The sequence below is a fragment of the Pimephales promelas genome, chromosome 5, assembly GCF_988280905.1.
Source record: "Pimephales promelas chromosome 5, fPimPro1.hap1.1, whole genome shotgun sequence".
NCBI lineage: Eukaryota > Metazoa > Chordata > Actinopteri > Cypriniformes > Leuciscidae > Pimephales > Pimephales promelas.
Window position 1 is genome coordinate 16,257,649 of NC_142773.1, and position 17,532 is coordinate 16,275,180.

Here is a 17,532-nt window from a genome sequence, read left to right on the forward strand (position 1 = left end):
TTAATCCATGGTTATTGCTTCTGTTGAACCCTATAATGCATACAAATATAATGCAACCGGTATCTAAAATGATTATTTCTAAAATAATCGTTTTACAGCTGATTTTGTGGTGTAAAAACTACCTTAATACCATAATTTCAGGGTGATCTGTTCAGAAAATTCCACTAATCAAAGAGCTGCGGCAAGCAAAATACGCTAAAAGAGTTCTTTAGCTCCGCTCACTCCTATGAAGCACTATGAATGATGTAATCAAGTCAGACTCCCTATGATCTCAAATACTTAAAGGTGGGGTGAGCGATATTTCATAATCGCTGTTGGACATTGTTGATATTTGAAATCAACCCAAACAAATGCACCCCGCTCTTCATTGCTCCGCCTCCAAAACTCACCCTCCAATCCTAATGGGCTATATGCACGCATAAGTTCCGCATTTGACGTAAGGATGCTCGTCCATTTCCGGTTGTGTAGATTAAAGCGGAGGAAAACCGGAGAAAACGGGATTATGGCAGAGTCTTCAATATTTACTGTCCTCCCGTCTTTGAAACGAAACGTACATACGTTTAGATGTAATTTTATATATAGTTATGTTTATTTAATATAATTTTAAAAAGAAGCATAAACACAACGAGGGGTGTCTGTTTTATCTGTTTTTGTGACTAACGTTTCATTAGTATAACCATGGAGTATAAAATTCAATATAAATTCTCGGTATTGCATTGGACTCTATGATCGGCGGAAGTTATCGAGCATCCCTAATGCTTCACCGGAAATAACGCCGTGCATAGAGCCCACTGCTCTGAGTTATTCTCGAACCTCGATCGCCACCGGTATGCCAGAACTCTAAAAATGACGCTAAACGCACTCGGAAAAATATTTGTTCATTTTGATGAACGAGTTCGAACAGGAGAGTCACGAACGTGCATCACAGAACAGACCAAGGCGAGCATTTGAGTTTATAAAACTTTGTTATTTATTTATTAAATGAGCGATTGTTTCGTTTAGCTTGATAAGACCCTTATTCATCGTTGATTAAACTCGATGACTAAGCTCACACTTGCTACGGTATCTAAGCAATTCAAAGAACGTTAAAGGAAGTTAGGTTGTGTAAAAAGATTCGCTGACAACCACACACAAAGAAATATTTTCAAGGCCATCTGACTTTATTCATCAACTATAACCTGATTTTATTGTATGGATTATGTGACTTATCAAAGTGCTGAATGAACTGCAAACACAGCATATCAATACATCACATGGAGTCATTAATCAAGAACAACTGAGGTAATGTTCAAATTAATATTATTTCTAGGATTGTAAAATATACTATTCTCAGTTATTATGACCTATCGATTTAATCAAAACCAAACAAGCAAAGTGAAATCACTGTCTGGATATCAACAGAAAAAGTACATTATGTCACAATAAAACACAAAAAGAAAGCAAATGTGACTGGCTCTCAAGACACCAGCTACTCTGTTTTATAAAAAATAGAGAGAGAACAATCAAAGACCGTTAACATATAATTTTCATAAAAACCAAATGGAAAGAAACAAACATTCAAAGCAAGAATGCACGTGGAGTATTAAAATTACGATTTTTGACTTTTCCTAACTGTATGTGTGACAGCTTGTTTGACAAACTGCTTCCTCTGGATGAGACCACTGAAGTCCCAGAGATTGAATAAGATCCTGTATGAAGTCGAAACAAAACAAAAATGGCCCCAAAAGATAAAAGCCCAAACCACCATTAGATGACTGAAGAGAAAAGATGCCTTTAATGTCTCTGGTTTGTATAAATGTCTCAGTCCTGAGGGCTTGGAAAAGGCAATGCAGATCTCAGATCAGTCCTCTGTGCTCAGCAGAAGCTGTTTGTTTTCTGTGAGGTCCAGACGGCCCTCAGAAGGAATGTACTTATACAGCTGTACTTTTGGTGCCAATGTACGGCCGCGCAAACTCCACAAAATCATCAATAAGAACTGGCCATGCTCCTTAAAAAAAAAAAAAAAAAAGGAAAAATCAGACATACCATTAATAGGAGATTCATTTTCATTTGAATTTCTCTCAATCTGTGCTGCGTAACAGGAATGAACCTCATTGGTTCTTGCTGAAGCTCAAACATGCGGCGTAACACGAGAATGAACCTCACTGGTTTTTGCTGAAGCTTAAAATAGCTTTTTTGGGTGAACTCTGAGCCTAGTCCCAGAATAAAATGCATGTTTAAGCTGTTTTAACTGAAAGCAGCTTGCACTGACATTTCTTAAAATATATCAGTGCAATTGTTTTGTCGCAAGATGCACACCAGTAATGTTTTTTTTTCTAAGGCACGTTTATAAAACGAACTTGAACTAAGGCCTAATCCTGGCTTAATCTAAGCCCTGTCTGTGAAACCAGGCCTGAGAATGTAAGATAATTATCCAAACAAAAGAAAACAGAATAAATTAGTGAAAAAAGTTCCAACTAACCCTCCTCATCGTAGTTTGACATATCGTCTGTGATCATCGTGCTGAAATCTAACAAAAGGTTCCATGTGTCTTTGGGAATGGATCGCTTATGATGCTCCTGCAAATTGAAAAGCAAAGCACACACAGAGTTATCATCCAGTTTTCAGTGATTTAACATTTTTTTTTACTAGTAAAGGCTGCAATACACTACGCAAATTTTACCCAGATCTTTGCCCCTATTTTCAGTCTGGACGTGTCAATGGTAGTTGCTGAAAGTCAGAGCCAGTCTATCTAGTTTTGGCAGTCAAGAGTTGACAGATTTCACAGAAAACTGCATAGTGTATGCTAGGCACAAACTCCCATTTTTTTCAGACTTGTCTTGAGTCTGCTAGCCATGCAGAGCATGTTTTGTGAGTTTGTTGTGGTAGGAACGACTTGAAAGTCTGGTAGTGTGTGATCCTCAGTCACTTAGTGTATGATGTACAGTTTTTCTCCATTACCTTTTCAAAGTCTGCAAGTGTTTGATGCCTTGTGTTTTAAAATCTGTTCAGATTATAAAAGTCGAGTACTGTATTCTATTAATATATCAAGGTATAATTGATTCATTGTTTTTAGTTGATTCATTGATTTTAGTGCAAGACTACCTTTTTTTTTTTTTAGTTTGGTGATGCCAGTGGGGCAAAAAATAAATTTCAGTTTTATAAATCAACTTACAGCCAGGAACAGAATGATACTCACCAATAAAAATTTGTTCCATAGATCTAGAAATTTAAAACGCCCAGCCAATATTAAATTCCAGTATGCAATTGCCATTTCTAGGTCTAGAGAAAAACAAAACAATAAAACTGAAAAAACACTAGATAACTATGCAAAAAATTAAAGTAACAAATGAGAATGAACCCAAAACATGCCTAAGCCCTTTTGTCCTGGATTCTTAGCAAAGTTGAATGTGAACTGATAGAAGTCTTTAAATTTCCCTTGGTCCTTCAACTCTTGCTCCATCCTAGGCAGCTGTGCTTTGAGTTTCTCTATGCTGTCACACCTTGACAAGATAATGACATAGTCATTTGATGCAGTGAATGGTAAAAAATGATTTAGAGAGTGTTGTTGTGATAAAAAAAATAAAAAATACCCTTGCTCAGCCATTCCCTCCATGAATTCTTGTTTGGAGAACTCGCATTGTGTTGCTGCCCGAAACTTCCAAGCGATTAGCAGTACACTTATACTGGCTGGATCAAGTCCCAAGTCATCACAGAACTGCTGAATTCCATCTATACCGATCTTGTTGTCATCTTGAGGGTCTGTAAAAATGAATACAATATTAAATACATACTATATTTACACACAAAAGTTTGAAAACATTTTTGAAAAGTCTCTTAAATTAAATTAACTGGTTTCTGTATTTTCATCATCATTACTTCAGTCTTCAGTGTTACATGACAGCAAAGACATTTATGAAATCAATAGATGTTACAAAAAAATATTTGAAATAAATGCTGTTCTTTTGAACTTTTTATTCATCAAATACTAGTTTTCAAAAAAAATATTAAGCAGCACAATTGTATTTAATATTGACAATAATAAGAAATGTCATCAAATCAGCATATTTGAATGATTTCTGAAGTTTAAAGACTGAAAAAATTCCAGCTTTAACATTGCAGGAATAAATTACATTTAAAAATAAATCCACTTTTAATAATATTTAAAAGTCTTACTGTTTTTACTATATTTTAATCAAATAAATGCAGCCTTGGCGATATTAAGAGGCTTTTTTCAAAAACATATAAATGCTCACCTCTGTACCGATTGTAGAGCTGTTCTAACTTTTTCCGGTCTAGTGTTCCCTTTAGATTCTGTACGTAGAGGTCAGGATTTTGGAAAAAGTTGTCTGTAGCAACGTCTAGTTTCCAATCATTTTGAGACAAACAATTCAAAGCTGTTTTCTCATTTGACTGGGTAAAGATCATGAACTGGCGAACTTTATCCTTCTGAGAGGATTTCAGCTTGTTCTGTAATAGGGGTAGAGGAGAAGCATAACGGTATATTCAGGTAGTTAGATATTGTATATCAACAGTAAAAGTAAAAAATATATATTAACAGTAAAAGTAAAACAGAAGCATTTCCTTGTGTACAAACACAATCAGAATCAATGTCATAAGGATCACACATGGCTTGTCTTCCCCTACACTATATTTTATCGAGGGTATAGAAATAATTTGCTCTACTGACACGTGTATATAAATACAAATAAATATATTACACGAACACTTCCACGAAAACGCTTGTCTGCTTAACTGCTTTTAAGCAGAATTTCACACTGTTTGCAAAAGGTTTTGTAAGAGATTAAAAAACGAAAAATCCTTTACTGTGGTCTACTAGTCCGGCTTCTTGTTTATAAAATGATCTTGACATCCATGCTGTCCAACAGCTTTGACCTCGTTAGCTTCAAAGCTACCTGCTCTGCAGAGCTGTCTAAAAATTAATTCATCAATAAACCAACTCTCCTGCAAGGTACATTTAAAGGAATGTCGGCGTCAAAGTATCATAAGAACTAAACGGGATTAATAACAGCGGCTTATATGCATTTTGTGACTGTAGCGCAAAATAGTAAAATAATAGTTTTTTGATTTTTGTAATTTTTTTTTTTTACATTTACCATGTTTGTGATTTCCAGACTCCCTCTTCCGCTATCCCTCTCTACCCCGCAACTACTTCCGCTCATGCGCAGTGACATTTGTACCGCAGTCAGCTGTTCTCCATAGAGACACCGCATTGGGTCAGACACCAAATACTGCTTTCATAATCAGAAATCTGCAGAAGTTAAACATAACATCCACTGATGTGAACTGCAATATTATACACAGGCCTAGATGAATAAACAGATTATTTGATATTGTTCTCTAAATAGGCTACTTTACTAAATTCGGAACATAGACAGAAGAACTTTCCTTTTTTGGAGATATCAGAAATATTAGATTTAATTTTGTTGCATTAAAAACATTTAAATACATTTTAAATTAGTTTAAACTTCTACATTTCGATTTCCATAGTTTCCATAGTACAATTAATACAATGTAAAAAAGTTATGAAAGTTTTTATAGTGGCTTCTGGGTCCTTGTGGAACCTATACATTTAAATCAGTTGATTCACAAATGCAAATATGACCCATCAATCTATATAAAGATTTGTAAAAAAAAAAAAAAAAAATCTATTATTCACTAACTACAAACTGGAATGGTTTGAAACTGTGTGTTTCATTGTTCAGCATTTATATGTTTCTAATTACTGTTTTCCAAATAACACAAATATTACCCAATATTTTTTTCCATATAAATATGGATAAGGATAAACATGTTTTGGTGAATATAGTTTGTGTTATTTGTAAAACAATACAAATGCAAACAATACAAAGTACAATCTGAGCTAAAAATTGTAGAGTAATAAAGTTGGTTGATTTATTATGTCATATAGAACCATTGGTTTATCCCCCTTTTTTCCCACTTCTCTTTTTGGAGGAGGTAAAATAATCCATACAATTTTATGCTTGAATGCACATTTTCAGCATACAGAGACATTCACAAGTGAAATTTAGGCTATTAAAGTTTTAAAATGGGTCTAGCAGTCAGTTGTTGTTCTATGCATTTGGAGAGAAAAATAAAATAAAAAGGAAAAACATTACACAAAGAAGACTAAAAGGAGTTTACTCAAAATTAAAATTGTGTCACAATTAGTCATCTTCTTGTGTTTTCCAAAACGTTTCACACAATGAACTGTGAATGTGAATGTTGACTGAGGTTGTTAGTCCCAAAAACCTCCCTTTGTGTACCACGGAAAAAAGACATTCATACAAGTTTGGAACATTTTAAGGGGAAATAAATCAATTATGACAGAACTTTCATTTTAGAGTGAACTATCCCTTTAAGTCAGTTCCATTTTAAGCCCAAAAATGTGGAGACCCCGTAGCGACTCTACTACACCCTTTCAATGGTGCAATATCCTTGCGCATCTCCATATAGTCCCCAATAAACTTCGACATAACACAGATAAACACTTCTAATATTAACACCTATTCAACTCAAATTACCTATAATGTCGGCGTCGATAAAACGTAAATTAATTTTAGCTGATTTAGTGTTCTTGCAGTTTCACTGTAAATTTCTAAAAAGAGGTTCCGGGTAGATAAAATAGCCAGAGATTCACATGATCTTCCTTTCTGAGTGAGTGCCGAAGTCGTGAACGGACCATGTCTAGCGGTTCTGCTGATTACAACAGGTAAACCCCTAATGACACATAGCCTTTATGCATTTTATGTTCATAAATGTGTGAGTTGTTAAAATAGAGAGGCTTCGAGTTGGTTATAGCGCTGGGGCTGTGAAATTTAACACGACCCGTGTGATACTAAGCAGGCCGCACACCACTACCGCCTATACTAAAACCATGTGTAGTCTCACGTATTCAGTTCACCTGACTAAAATGGTTATTAATAACACTTAATTGTTGAAGTGTGTATGTATATATTCATATAAGTGGTGTTATTAAGGATCAAAACGACTAATTAACCTTAGCTAGACTTCACACCCACCCTGAAATCTAACGCGTGGCCTCCATGCTTGAGGCCTTGGGTTTAAACTGCCTTCAGTTGCTTTAACATTTTGTCATACGAACCTGTAATGTCGAATGTAATGTTGTTTTAGCCATTTTATTATCAGGGGGTAAATGGTTGGTAGTGCACAACGGTGATGGGCTGCTCTTGACGCATTAAAGCTGACGAACACTGTGGTATAAATAAGACCAAATTTGGGCGTAGCTTGTAAGGTAGACCATGTACAAGTCGTTATTACGGAAAAAAACCGATTATTCTCTAACATAACGTCAGTTATGCATCGTATTGACGGTTAACAGCGATACACGTAACGGTTTTTGCTTCTCGTGGAGGTTCGAGTTGTTCCAATACTTTCAGCTTCATTAATAACTGCTGATAATAATCCAAGTTGTCTTTTCTTCTAGCTCACGAGATCGAGACCATGACGGGCCTGCAGGAATGGAGCCTGATGGTATCATCGAGGTTTGTATAATTTAGTCAAGTCTGGAGGGGTGGATAAATATCTGGGCTGGCTAATATAAAGCTTTTGATCTAATCTATTACTTTTTGCTGCCTTAAACAGGGGTATGTAGAGCCCGACCGATATATCGGCCGGCCAATGTTAGGCATTTTCGTAATTAAAGGTTTCGCCATGTATATTGGCTGATAAATTAATATTTTTAAGAATGCTGGTGTGGTGATTCATGTAAGATCCGAGTTCTTCCTCCAATGGTAGATTAGAGGTGTCAAGACAAAAAAATAGAAGATAATGTTTTGTCAGTGACACTTGATGTAGGCTATTTATTGATGCAAGTTATGTTATGTAATGTGACTAAATTAAGTTGCCAAGTCATTGGTGAAGATTATGCAACAGTATTTGGAATATAATATGCAATGCAAACTAGTTTGTTTACAGCTCAAATGTATCATCCTATCATTCACCCTGTCTCCATTACATATCTTTGTCACAAGTGTTTGATCACCACATTTGAGTGATCATTGTAAAACGTTTATATATTCTGTTTATACTGTGTATTCCAAATACAATACCCATCCACACCAATAGGAAAGTGTCCAAACTTTTGACTGGTACTGTACTATAATACACGTACATCATATTGCTACTGTATTATGATTTACATAATATCGGCCGATATATCAGACCCCAAAAATCCATGTTGGTCGGGCTCTAATTTTAATCAAATCTTGAGAGATTTGTTTCTCCATTTTGAAAGTCCATTCATCCAAAACTGACACTTTTCAAAATGATCAAAAAGATACCATAGAAGTAATGCAAATTAGAGTGGTTTAGTGGGGCTCCTACTTCAGAGTAGGGTCAAACCCAGCTCTATAGGAACTACCATTGATGCAAGCATATGCTGATTTGTCAAATGTATGCCATACGAAACCGTATCTGCCGTTTTTAAAAAGCTAATGTTAACAGCATTTACCCGTCACCTTTGTCTGTGCAGTTGTGTTCTTGTCTTCGATGATATGTCGCACCACAAGTTGGATATTGTCTCATTGTCCTCCTTTTTGCTCTTTCCATCACATAACATGTCAACATTTTCTCTCTCACAAAACCCACTACAAACAACACAGCTCCGCTCACAATGTCCCGCATCCTCCAGTTGATGTTGTTAAATGCCACACTTGTATGGCGTTTCTATCCGCTGGCCAACGTCACCTCAGAGATCCTACTGGCGGTTCGAATGCAGCCAGGATAATGGCCCTAGGGGAACATTTAGTTCCCGGTGGACTGCCCTGGTGGCTAGTTCCTAAAATGATCTGCTTGGAAAGCCTTTATTGTTGTAGTGACTCTATGAAGTTTTGTTTTCCCAACAACATCTAGATATACAATATGCATCAAATGATTATTTGTACGTGTTTTACACAAACGGCATTTATTTGACCCAGATTCCCGAATTGTCAGCAAGCTCTCCAGTTTCGAATAGGACACTACATTTTGATTTAAGGGATAGTTCACCCACAAATGAAAATTCTGTCAGTAATTACTCAGCCTCATGTTGTTCCAACCCCGTAAGACTTTCGTTCATCTTCTGAACACAAAATATTTTTTTCTTTTAATGAATTGAGGACCCACTCACTCCCTCATAGGCTGCTAGATAATTGCATCTGCTGGTCCTGTAAAGTTTAGTGAAGACATTGTTAAAATAGTCCAAGTGACTACAGTGACTAAGTTGATCAGGCGACAAGAATACTTTTTGTGCTAAAATTCTTTCTTTCTTCTGTGTGGGCCTTTTGACACGAGTTCACGAGAGCGCCACGACGCATGTGTACGTAAAGTCAGCAAAAATCCAGCTTGTTCCCGTTCAAGATGTGACCAATTTTTTTTTTTTTTTAATGAACATGGTTCATTAGATTACAATATTGGGAGTGCTTTTCATGTGCTCCTATTGTTAATGTGTTTTTTTTTTTTCTTCTTTTTTTTCTTCACTTTAGATTTGTGTAATAGCTCAAACTGAAATCTCCTTCACATTATTTTACAGAGCAACTGGAATGAGATTACAGACAATTTTGATGACATGAGCTTGAAGGAAACTCTTCTCCGTGGAATTTACGCCTATGGTTTTGAGAAACCCTCAGCAATCCAGCAGAGAGCTATAATCCCTTGCATAAAAGGTACAAACAAGTTCATAGAATCAATGACACTTGACATTTGCTTGACATGCTTTTTCTATAAAGTGCACATTACAATTTGCATAGTGTTCATCTTTTTGTGGTCTAGATCAGTGTTTCCCAAACTTTTTTTCTAGGGACCCACATTTTAAAGTCGATAAATCCTTGTGACCCAATAAACATTAGGCCCATAGTTCATATATCACGAAGAGAATTTATGCATTAACAAATTATGACCATTTTTAAGGTCAGTTAAGCTTCCAGTTAACTATTTAAAAGAGATACAGATATTTGAAAGCACAATTTTTTTTTTATTAACCTGTTGACAATAAGCGTAATGCAGAGGTGAAATGAGAAAGGAAGAGTTGACAGGGCATCTCATTGTTTTCATATTCTCATCATTACAGTGTACACAATTTACTATAATAATTATTATAGGCTTAGATTGAAATATCCTGACAGTGAGACTTTGTAACCATGCATGGCTCACTACCACTGTATAAAAAATGCCTAAACAGGTAAAAAAAAACTATACTTGCAATTAATTATATATTCCTCTACCCCCCTAATAAATCTAATGCAATATAAATGACTAACATAGTATTCGATATAAATGTTCCACATTTATGCCCAAACCATGGTAAATTATTACATCCATATGCTATTACATGGTAAATGTTTGTAAGGGTGGTGTTTGGGGCATTTAGTCTTCTAACTTGGTTCATGTTTCTTCTATTTACCTCATCAGTAGTGTTGGGAATGTTAAGACTGTTTCATCTGATTTAAAACTAGTTAAAATCATTGAGTGATGTGTGGTTTGTAAGAGAGAGGAGTGTCCGATTGAAACGTTTCTCACTAGATGTCGCAACGCTGTTTAATAATAGTGTCCTGGAGCGGGAGTAAACACAACTCCTTTAAGGTTTGCGTTCCGTTATCCACTGGGCCGTGCTGCCTAGTTCAAAGTAAAATAGTGAAACGACTGAAAACAGCGCTATTTTGTTCTCTATTTGTTACTGACCAAGAAACCGCTTCAGGTGAACAAATCCGAATCGTTTCAGACCGTTATGCAAAAGCGTTTGGCCAATTCATGGAAGGGAAATAATCAAGCCAACAAATGATTAATATCGCTGGTTCAGTCGACAGAAATACGGGACAGACATAAGAACTGCTGAAATATTCGGACTGAAAACGTTTCTCTCAGGTCAGTCTGAGTACTCAGGGTACACACACAGTGCGTATAGTCGTCCAGCTGCACGCGCCACTGCGGCCACGCGCGTATCTAACCAAATTAAGCCGCACCACCAGAAAATAGGAGGAGGGAGGTTGGTGTGCCCTCGGCCGTATGGAGATGATTGGCGGGCCGCATTTGGCCCACAGGCCGCCAATTGAAGAGCCCTGATCTAGAGAGTAGCCTATAGCACACTGAAAAATAGTGCTCGACTTGGCGACCCATACAAAATCTCCCGGGACCCCGCCTTTGGGAATGACTGGTCTAGACCAGTGTCTCTCAAACATGTCCTGTGGACCCCCACTAGCGCACTTTTTTTTTTTTCTTTTTTTTTTTCCCCCATCTAGCACACCTGATTCAACTTGACCTCTCTACAGATTGTAAGACTTGAATCAGGTGTGTCTGGTGAGGGAGACAGTGGTGGGGGGTCCCCAGGACAGGTTTAAAGTCGGCATGAAACAGAAGTTGAGCCATTTTTTCCTTGTGACGTATATCCGAATGAAACAGCTTCTGAAATTAAAAAAAAAAAATGTAGGGTGGGGCTTGATTTCGTCCTTTGGGAATTGATTGGATTGTTGGAGGTTTGGCGTTGCAAACAGAATGGAGTCAGATTTGAATGCCAGTTTACATTCAGTTTGAGAGGTGGTGCACGATAGCCGCACCCTCATTGGCTCTGGCCGCACCCTTTCGCTATGCCACGTGACTGAAAGAGATGAGAGGTTATTTTGAGGGTGGAGGGAGGGGTGACTTATTTGATTAGATAATGAGGGTACATGAATTAAAAAAAAAAATAATGAAGTGCACCGATAAATCATTTATAATAAACCCTCAAATATTACATATAAAAAGCTTTGTTAATTTTGATTTCATGCTGACTTTAAGAAGCACTGGTCTAGTAGTCAAATTCTAGTGTGCTCTATTGGTGTGTTATGCATTCGTGTGAATCTTATATATATATATATATATATATATATTTTTCTCCATTAGGTTATGATGTTATTGCTCAAGCCCAGTCAGGGACTGGTAAAACTGCCACGTTTGCCATTTCCATCCTGCAGCAGCTGGAGATTGAGCAGAAAGAAACTCAGGCTCTGGTTCTGGCACCAACCCGAGAGCTCGCTCAGCAGGTATGCTGTACCTGAGGTCACCATAAACTTAAGTGTGTCTCAGACCAAGGCGGCATATTCTGGCAGTAGTCCGAATCAAGGTACACTTTTGCTGTTCTTACTGCTACAAAAATCATGAAATGTGGGGGGTTTTTTTATTTTAAATTGCACAAATTAACTATTCGGCAACAAATATTTCTAACTAGTGCTTCAGCCAGAAAAAATCATCAATCTTTCTGTAATGGCCAGATACTGTACGTGGTTGGAAATGAGATCTTTAATGTTGTTAGACTGCCAGGGGATTTCACTGGGAACAAGCTATGGACAAAAGCATGAGATGATGCTATTTCATCTTTCGGGACTGACCTGTTATGGAGATGACCTTTTCAACTGATCATACTTGTCCATTGTTAGTGCACACTGACTAACCTCAGTACAGATATTCAGCGTTTATTTTATTTAAACCCCATCTGTTTTTGTCCACTCGCTAGATTCAGAAGGTTATCCTGGCCTTGGGTGATTACATGGGCGCTTCATGCCATGCCTGCATTGGAGGCACCAACGTGCGGAACGAAATGCAGAAACTCCAGGCGGAGGCTCCGCACATCGTCGTTGGCACGCCAGGGCGAGTGTTTGACATGCTGAACAGGAGGTACCTGTGTAAGTAGCAAATGCTCATTAGGCTAAAACATGGAGCATGTATGAAGTGATGCTTACCATCTTTCGGGACTGACCTATTATGGAGATATTTACAACTTTACCACTGATCATACATTTCACCAACATGGTTGTGAGCCATGTAAGTTTGAATCGGAGACAAGTTTCTATTCTTTCTTTTACATAAACAGCTCCCAAATGGATCAAGATGTTTGTTCTTGATGAAGCAGATGAAATGCTGAGCCGTGGTTTCAAGGATCAAATCTATGAGATTTTCCAGAAATTAAGCACAAACATACAAGTAAGTCGATGCCCTGATGTCCGACTCTGAATGGAGGCGTCTTCCGCTCAAAAGAACTGTGTTGAAATTGCAGAGTCCAGGTTCTCCTGGTATATGCAATGATGCTAGCAGAGTATCATGTGGAAGAAGAGCATTAGCCCTGCGCCGGAAATGAAACTGAGTCGGACCTCTTTCTTAATGTCCAGTGGCTTATGTTTCAAGGTCCAGTGCGACAATACATGCATTTGCAACTGGAAGTCCTAATAAAAATAGTTTTTTTTTTTTTTTTTTACCACCATTTTGTTGATGATAAAATGTTCCCATTACCAATTATATTAAATGCAGAATTTGTTTCATAATTTATTGCACTGTACTGTATAGTGTTTTTTGTTTTGTTCATGTTGGAACTGCTTGTGTTGTCAGGTTGTGCTGCTTTCGGCCACCATGCCTGCTGATGTGCTGGAGGTGACCACCAAGTTCATGCGTGAACCTGTTCGCATCCTGGTGAAAAAGGAGGAGCTGACTTTGGAGGGTATTAAGCAGTTTTACATCAATGTAGAACGAGAGGTGAGGCACTGGTTGTCTCTAATGTCCCTTCTTTTAAAAAGCGCCGTGCTAAAATCACCAGCTCAAGGCCTTCGGGTCTCGCTCTGGTGTTCATGCTAGTACTGGTTAATCACAAAGAAGGTAGAGCAAAAGCACACGGTCGGAAATGAGTCTAGGAAGGACCTCTTTCTTAATGTCCGGTGTCCAAGGTCTCGAGATTTTGTGCCATACACATCATGAACCTCAGGATATTGATTTAGATGTATTCCTTGCACTGTTGCTAATGTTAATTCACTACTCGTGTAGGAGTGGAAGTTGGACACACTGTGTGACCTCTACGAGACTCTTACAATCACCCAGGCTGTCATCTTCTTGAACACGAGAAGAAAGGTTGACTGGCTGACCGAGAAGATGCACGCTAGAGATTTCACTGTGTCTGCTCTGGTAGGTCCAAGAAGTACAAGCACACATTATATGCTAATCAAATGCATTTAAGATGTTAATTGTAGGCGAGAGATTTGAGCTAAAAGCCAGATCGCACATTGTTTAATGCTGGATAAAGTATGAAATGATGTTCATCATCTTTCGGGACTGACCTCTTATGGAGACATTTTTAAACACAACTGATCATACTTATTCAGATCTTGTAAGAAGCATGGCGTTTATGCTGGCTCGTCCAAGTTAAAGTCTTTTTGTCTTCCAGCATGGAGACATGGATCAGAAGGAGCGAGACATAATCATGAGAGAGTTCAGGTCTGGCTCCAGCAGAGTGCTCATAACCACAGATTTGCTGGTGAGTAGACCTTTTATTTTCAATTTCTCGTTTGTCAATCTAAGCTTCATGAATGTACTGTTATTAAAGTATAGTTATGTAATGATATGATCGGGGCTTGACATTAAGCCTTCCAGTTCGTACGAGTAAATCTGTCATTCACTTGTTGTGAATCTGTCAAAGTTGCTTGTCCAAAAATTAACATTGTAAATTTAGTCTGAATCAATATTCTCAACAGTGTTCAATCAGCTATGGTCTATTTAAATCTACATATTGTCATATGCACCTTTACAGGGCCTTCCCCCCCAATCTTATTAAATGTATGCTTCATCTTTCATTTTAAATTCCTAAATTTGATAAATTAATTCAATTAGAACAAGACACTGATCTAATTAAATTATTTACACTGAAAAATTACTAAAGGCATTAGATTGAATGTTAAGTAAACAAATAAGAAACGTTGGAAAGAATGATGCTTTTAAACATAACCCTAAACCGCTGGTGGCAGGCGACCGATCCATTGAGGCATTCATTCAAATGATTTGTTAATGTTTATGAATGTGTCATTGAATCTTTAACTCACCTGATTTGTTCAAAACTCTGAATCATTTAGTAATAAACGCATATGAGTTTGTTGTTGTTGTTTTTTTGCCTTGAGATTCATTACAGTTTTGCTGTGGTATCTTTATTTGGTACTTTTTATGTTGCTATAAATGAACAAAAAAGTCAATATTGTCTAAAATGTAAGTGATTTCATTTGAAAAAAAACTATTTTAAAAAAAGAGTTCCGTGACTGGTGTCTAAAATCAATATCACGTTTTCAGTCGTAATTTTATTCACAAAAACACAATCCCCAATCCATTGACTTAGAGGCTGGAACAAATGTTATTTACTAAGTTTCTTTGCACTTTACTCATTTGTTTTCATTTCTCGAGGCTGCGCGAGTAATCCACTTTGCAACCGTCAGTAATCCACTATTGATCGCAACTTAAACCAAATGTATTAAAAATAGAATTCTCATATTAGTGATTCCCCAGATTTGTTTTTTCTTTGTCGTTTTAATCCAGCTACTTGTCTGGTCATGCACGTAAAATTTTCTTTACAATAACGCTGATACACACTCGCCCACATTTGCAGCCTCATGCTGCACCCATTAGTGGGTGCATTTATTACTCTTTGTGATTTGCCTACCTCCACCATTTTACGCAAACCACTATTACACAGTGATTAAACTACTTGTATGGACAAGTCAAGTGTTGTGTAATGATACTACCCGAGGAAGAAAAATGATCCTGTTAATATTCTTGAAGGTTAACAGTCGTTCCAGAATTAAAGACTACTAGTATAGTGGGGGTTTTTTTCCCCTAAATGTTCAGATTTGATATTTTGCTCTTGTGATTTTTCTAGACTAAATTTTACTGTTGAATTATCCATTAATCTAGTTTATAGCATTTTTGTCATAGATTATGATCATATTTTTTGGGGGATTTGTTTGTGTTTAACACACAAAAGAGTTATCAGTTCAACACAGAGTTATTGAAATTCTACTTGATAAAGAAAAAAAATTGAATCGTAAATCGAGTTTTATTAAAAAAAAGGGGGAAAAAATTGCCCAGCCCTAGTCCACGACCAACCTAAAGTATCCAGATGGAAATTTGTTGCCCATTTCTCAAAGTTGACCCGTGTATCGTCACCTATAGACTTAAACCTTCAATTAAGAGTTTTGTGCATCTAGTAATCCTAAACTCTGTTCCATAGGCTCGTGGAATTGATGTTCAACAAGTTTCTCTTGTCATCAACTATGACTTGCCAACGAATAGAGAGAATTACATCCACAGGTGAGTAAACGTGCAGGGGTTGGTGTTTCTCTCTCACTGCATTAATGCATTTAATGTTGATCCTTTCGCTGTAATCATTCCCTCAGGATTGGACGTGGAGGTCGGTTTGGCAGAAAAGGCGTAGCCATCAATTTCGTGACTGAAGAAGACAAAAGGATTCTTCGAGACATTGAGACGTTTTACAACACAACTGTTGAGGAGATGCCCATGAACGTCGCCGACCTGATTTAAACTTCGGAGATTTGAATGCAGGGATAGCTGTTGAATGATCACTTCCATTTACGCTTATTTTATTGGAAGACAAAACTTACGAATTCGATACGTGACATTGACACTCTGTGTGGACGGTTGTAGACTCCAACCATATCAGTATTTACTGGTGGTGGCGTTATCAAAACATGGGTTCTTTACATGTATTCTTTTTCAGGTATTTTTTCCCTAGTACACTTCAAATGTATGTATTAGATGTTCTTCATCGTTTAGTAATTTACTTGTGGACTAAAAGATACAAATGCTGCATTAAGTCCGCTAATTATGTTATTCTAACAAATGTGTGCAGTTTCACTGTTCACTTCACCTACCTTTTTTAGTAGTATAAAGGCTTTTTTTTCAGTTCTGTGGAATGTATTTAAATGTATATTGTTTATCAAGTTGTTTGTGAAGTCCTCTTCAAAGGTGGGTCTCAACGCCGTCACTTGATGTTCCATATAGGGTTTGGCCCATTTTGACAATAAAGAGGATGATTTATTCCGTCCATGAATCGTTGTTCCATGTCTCTTGAGCTAGTATAACAAGGAGAGTCAAAAGGTAGGTATTGGTTGATGGATCACTTGTCTTTTTTTTTCTTCTTTTTTTTGAAAATATGAATTACACTTGGACATTCTACTCCTGAAAAGACAAAATATATATAATTTTATGATTTTGCATATCTATCTTGTTTGTGTAATAACTGGAAGGAAGTGCCGGTGTTTTGACAATTCATGCTACCCATCGAGATTTCCTACTTATAGTCTGGTAGGAAGGGGGGGTTCACCTGCACCGAAAGATATATTTTTTTTAACCTAGTTTTTTGTAATCCTTAAGGTGTCTAGAAAATGAATTTTGATGTTCCCCGCGCAAATTTTTGTCCCATATGTGATTTTTTGTATCATCTTTTGTGTCTGTGCTTGATTTTTGGCTGTGGAAAATGAAAACTTTAAACCTACATAGAATCTGAACAATACATCCTACAGACACAATCTACCCCATTTTCTCTTCGTCTTTGCATGAGGAATTGATAGATATGAGGATTGTCTTGATTAGATGATGTATAGTGCATAACTCAAATAAACACCAAAACATTTCAAAAAATGGTGACATTAGACCACTGGACCCTTCTGATATATGTTTTCTAACTTTTGTATTTTTACAGTCTTTAGGATGTCTAAGAAGCAAATGTTGATG

The 17,532-nt window shown here is 37.0% G+C and overlaps 2 protein-coding genes and 5 non-coding genes across 8 annotated transcripts; 6 read left to right on the forward strand and 1 right to left on the reverse strand.

Annotated features, from left to right (window-relative positions):
• Window positions 1–1,139: 1,139 nt before the first annotated feature.
• On the reverse strand, window positions 1,140–5,213 carry dcun1d1 (DCN1, defective in cullin neddylation 1, domain containing 1 (S. cerevisiae)). Of its 2 annotated transcripts, none has more exons than XM_039661305.2 (7): window positions 5,097–5,213; window positions 4,236–4,449; window positions 3,573–3,741; window positions 3,352–3,482; window positions 3,179–3,261; window positions 2,462–2,558; window positions 1,140–1,987 (listed from the first exon to the last, which is right to left on the reverse strand). In XM_039661305.2, the coding sequence occupies exons 1-7, from the start codon at window positions 5,211–5,213 to the stop codon at window positions 1,911–1,913; spliced, it is 888 nt and encodes a 295-aa protein (XP_039517239.2). In that variant the 3' UTR covers window positions 1,140–1,910. The 2 variants fall into 2 exon arrangements, with proteins under 2 accessions (XP_039517239.2, XP_039517240.1); XM_039661306.2 differs by lacking the exon at window positions 5,097–5,213 and adding an exon at window positions 4,807–4,930.
• Window positions 5,214–6,569: 1,356 nt separating this feature from the next.
• On the forward strand, window positions 6,570–16,843 carry eif4a2 (eukaryotic translation initiation factor 4A2). The gene is made up of 11 exons (XM_039661269.2): window positions 6,570–6,712; window positions 7,448–7,505; window positions 9,533–9,665; window positions 11,878–12,017; window positions 12,488–12,656; window positions 12,845–12,954; window positions 13,357–13,500; window positions 13,786–13,923; window positions 14,183–14,272; window positions 16,010–16,089; window positions 16,176–16,843. The coding sequence occupies exons 1-11, from the start codon at window positions 6,684–6,686 to the stop codon at window positions 16,318–16,320; spliced, it is 1,236 nt and encodes a 411-aa protein (XP_039517203.1). The 5' UTR covers window positions 6,570–6,683; the 3' UTR covers window positions 16,321–16,843.
• LOC120471486 (small nucleolar RNA SNORD2) lies at window positions 12,327–12,396 on the forward strand. Its single transcript, XR_005620804.1, has one exon. It is a non-coding gene; the product is annotated as a small nucleolar RNA SNORD2 (small nucleolar RNA).
• LOC120471485 (small nucleolar RNA SNORD2) lies at window positions 12,696–12,769 on the forward strand. The gene has a single exon (XR_005620803.1). It is a non-coding gene; the product is annotated as a small nucleolar RNA SNORD2 (small nucleolar RNA).
• On the forward strand, window positions 12,994–13,171 carry LOC120471487 (small nucleolar RNA SNORA81). Its single transcript, XR_005620805.2, has one exon. It is a non-coding gene; the product is annotated as a small nucleolar RNA SNORA81 (small nucleolar RNA).
• On the forward strand, window positions 13,526–13,712 carry LOC120471488 (small nucleolar RNA SNORA81). The gene has a single exon (XR_005620806.1). It is a non-coding gene; the product is annotated as a small nucleolar RNA SNORA81 (small nucleolar RNA).
• LOC120471489 (small nucleolar RNA SNORD2) lies at window positions 14,041–14,112 on the forward strand. Its single transcript, XR_005620807.1, has one exon. It is a non-coding gene; the product is annotated as a small nucleolar RNA SNORD2 (small nucleolar RNA).
• Window positions 16,844–17,532: the final 689 nt, after the last annotated feature.

Bases quoted from the DNA above. Each gene is read 5' to 3' on its own strand.
- eif4a2 (XM_039661269.2), top strand. From the start codon at position 6,684: ATGTCTAGCGGTTCTGCTGATTACAACAG. The intron at 7,506-9,532 runs GTTTGTATAATT...ATTATTTTACAG, and splicing joins AGCCTGATGGTATCATCGAG to AGCAACTGGAATGAGATTAC. The intron at 16,090-16,175 runs GTGAGTAAACGT...TCATTCCCTCAG, and splicing joins AGAGAGAATTACATCCACAG to GATTGGACGTGGAGGTCGGT.
- dcun1d1 (XM_039661305.2), bottom strand. From the start codon at position 5,213: ATGCGGTGTCTCTATGGAGAACAGCTGACTGCGGTACAAATGTCACTG. The intron at 3,742-4,235 runs GTGAGCATTTAT...TCATTTTTACAG, and splicing joins GCTCTACAATCGGTACAGAG to ACCCTCAAGATGACAACAAG. The intron at 2,559-3,178 runs GTGAGTATCATT...TTCAATTTGCAG, and splicing joins TATGGAACAAATTTTTATTG to GAGCATCATAAGCGATCCAT.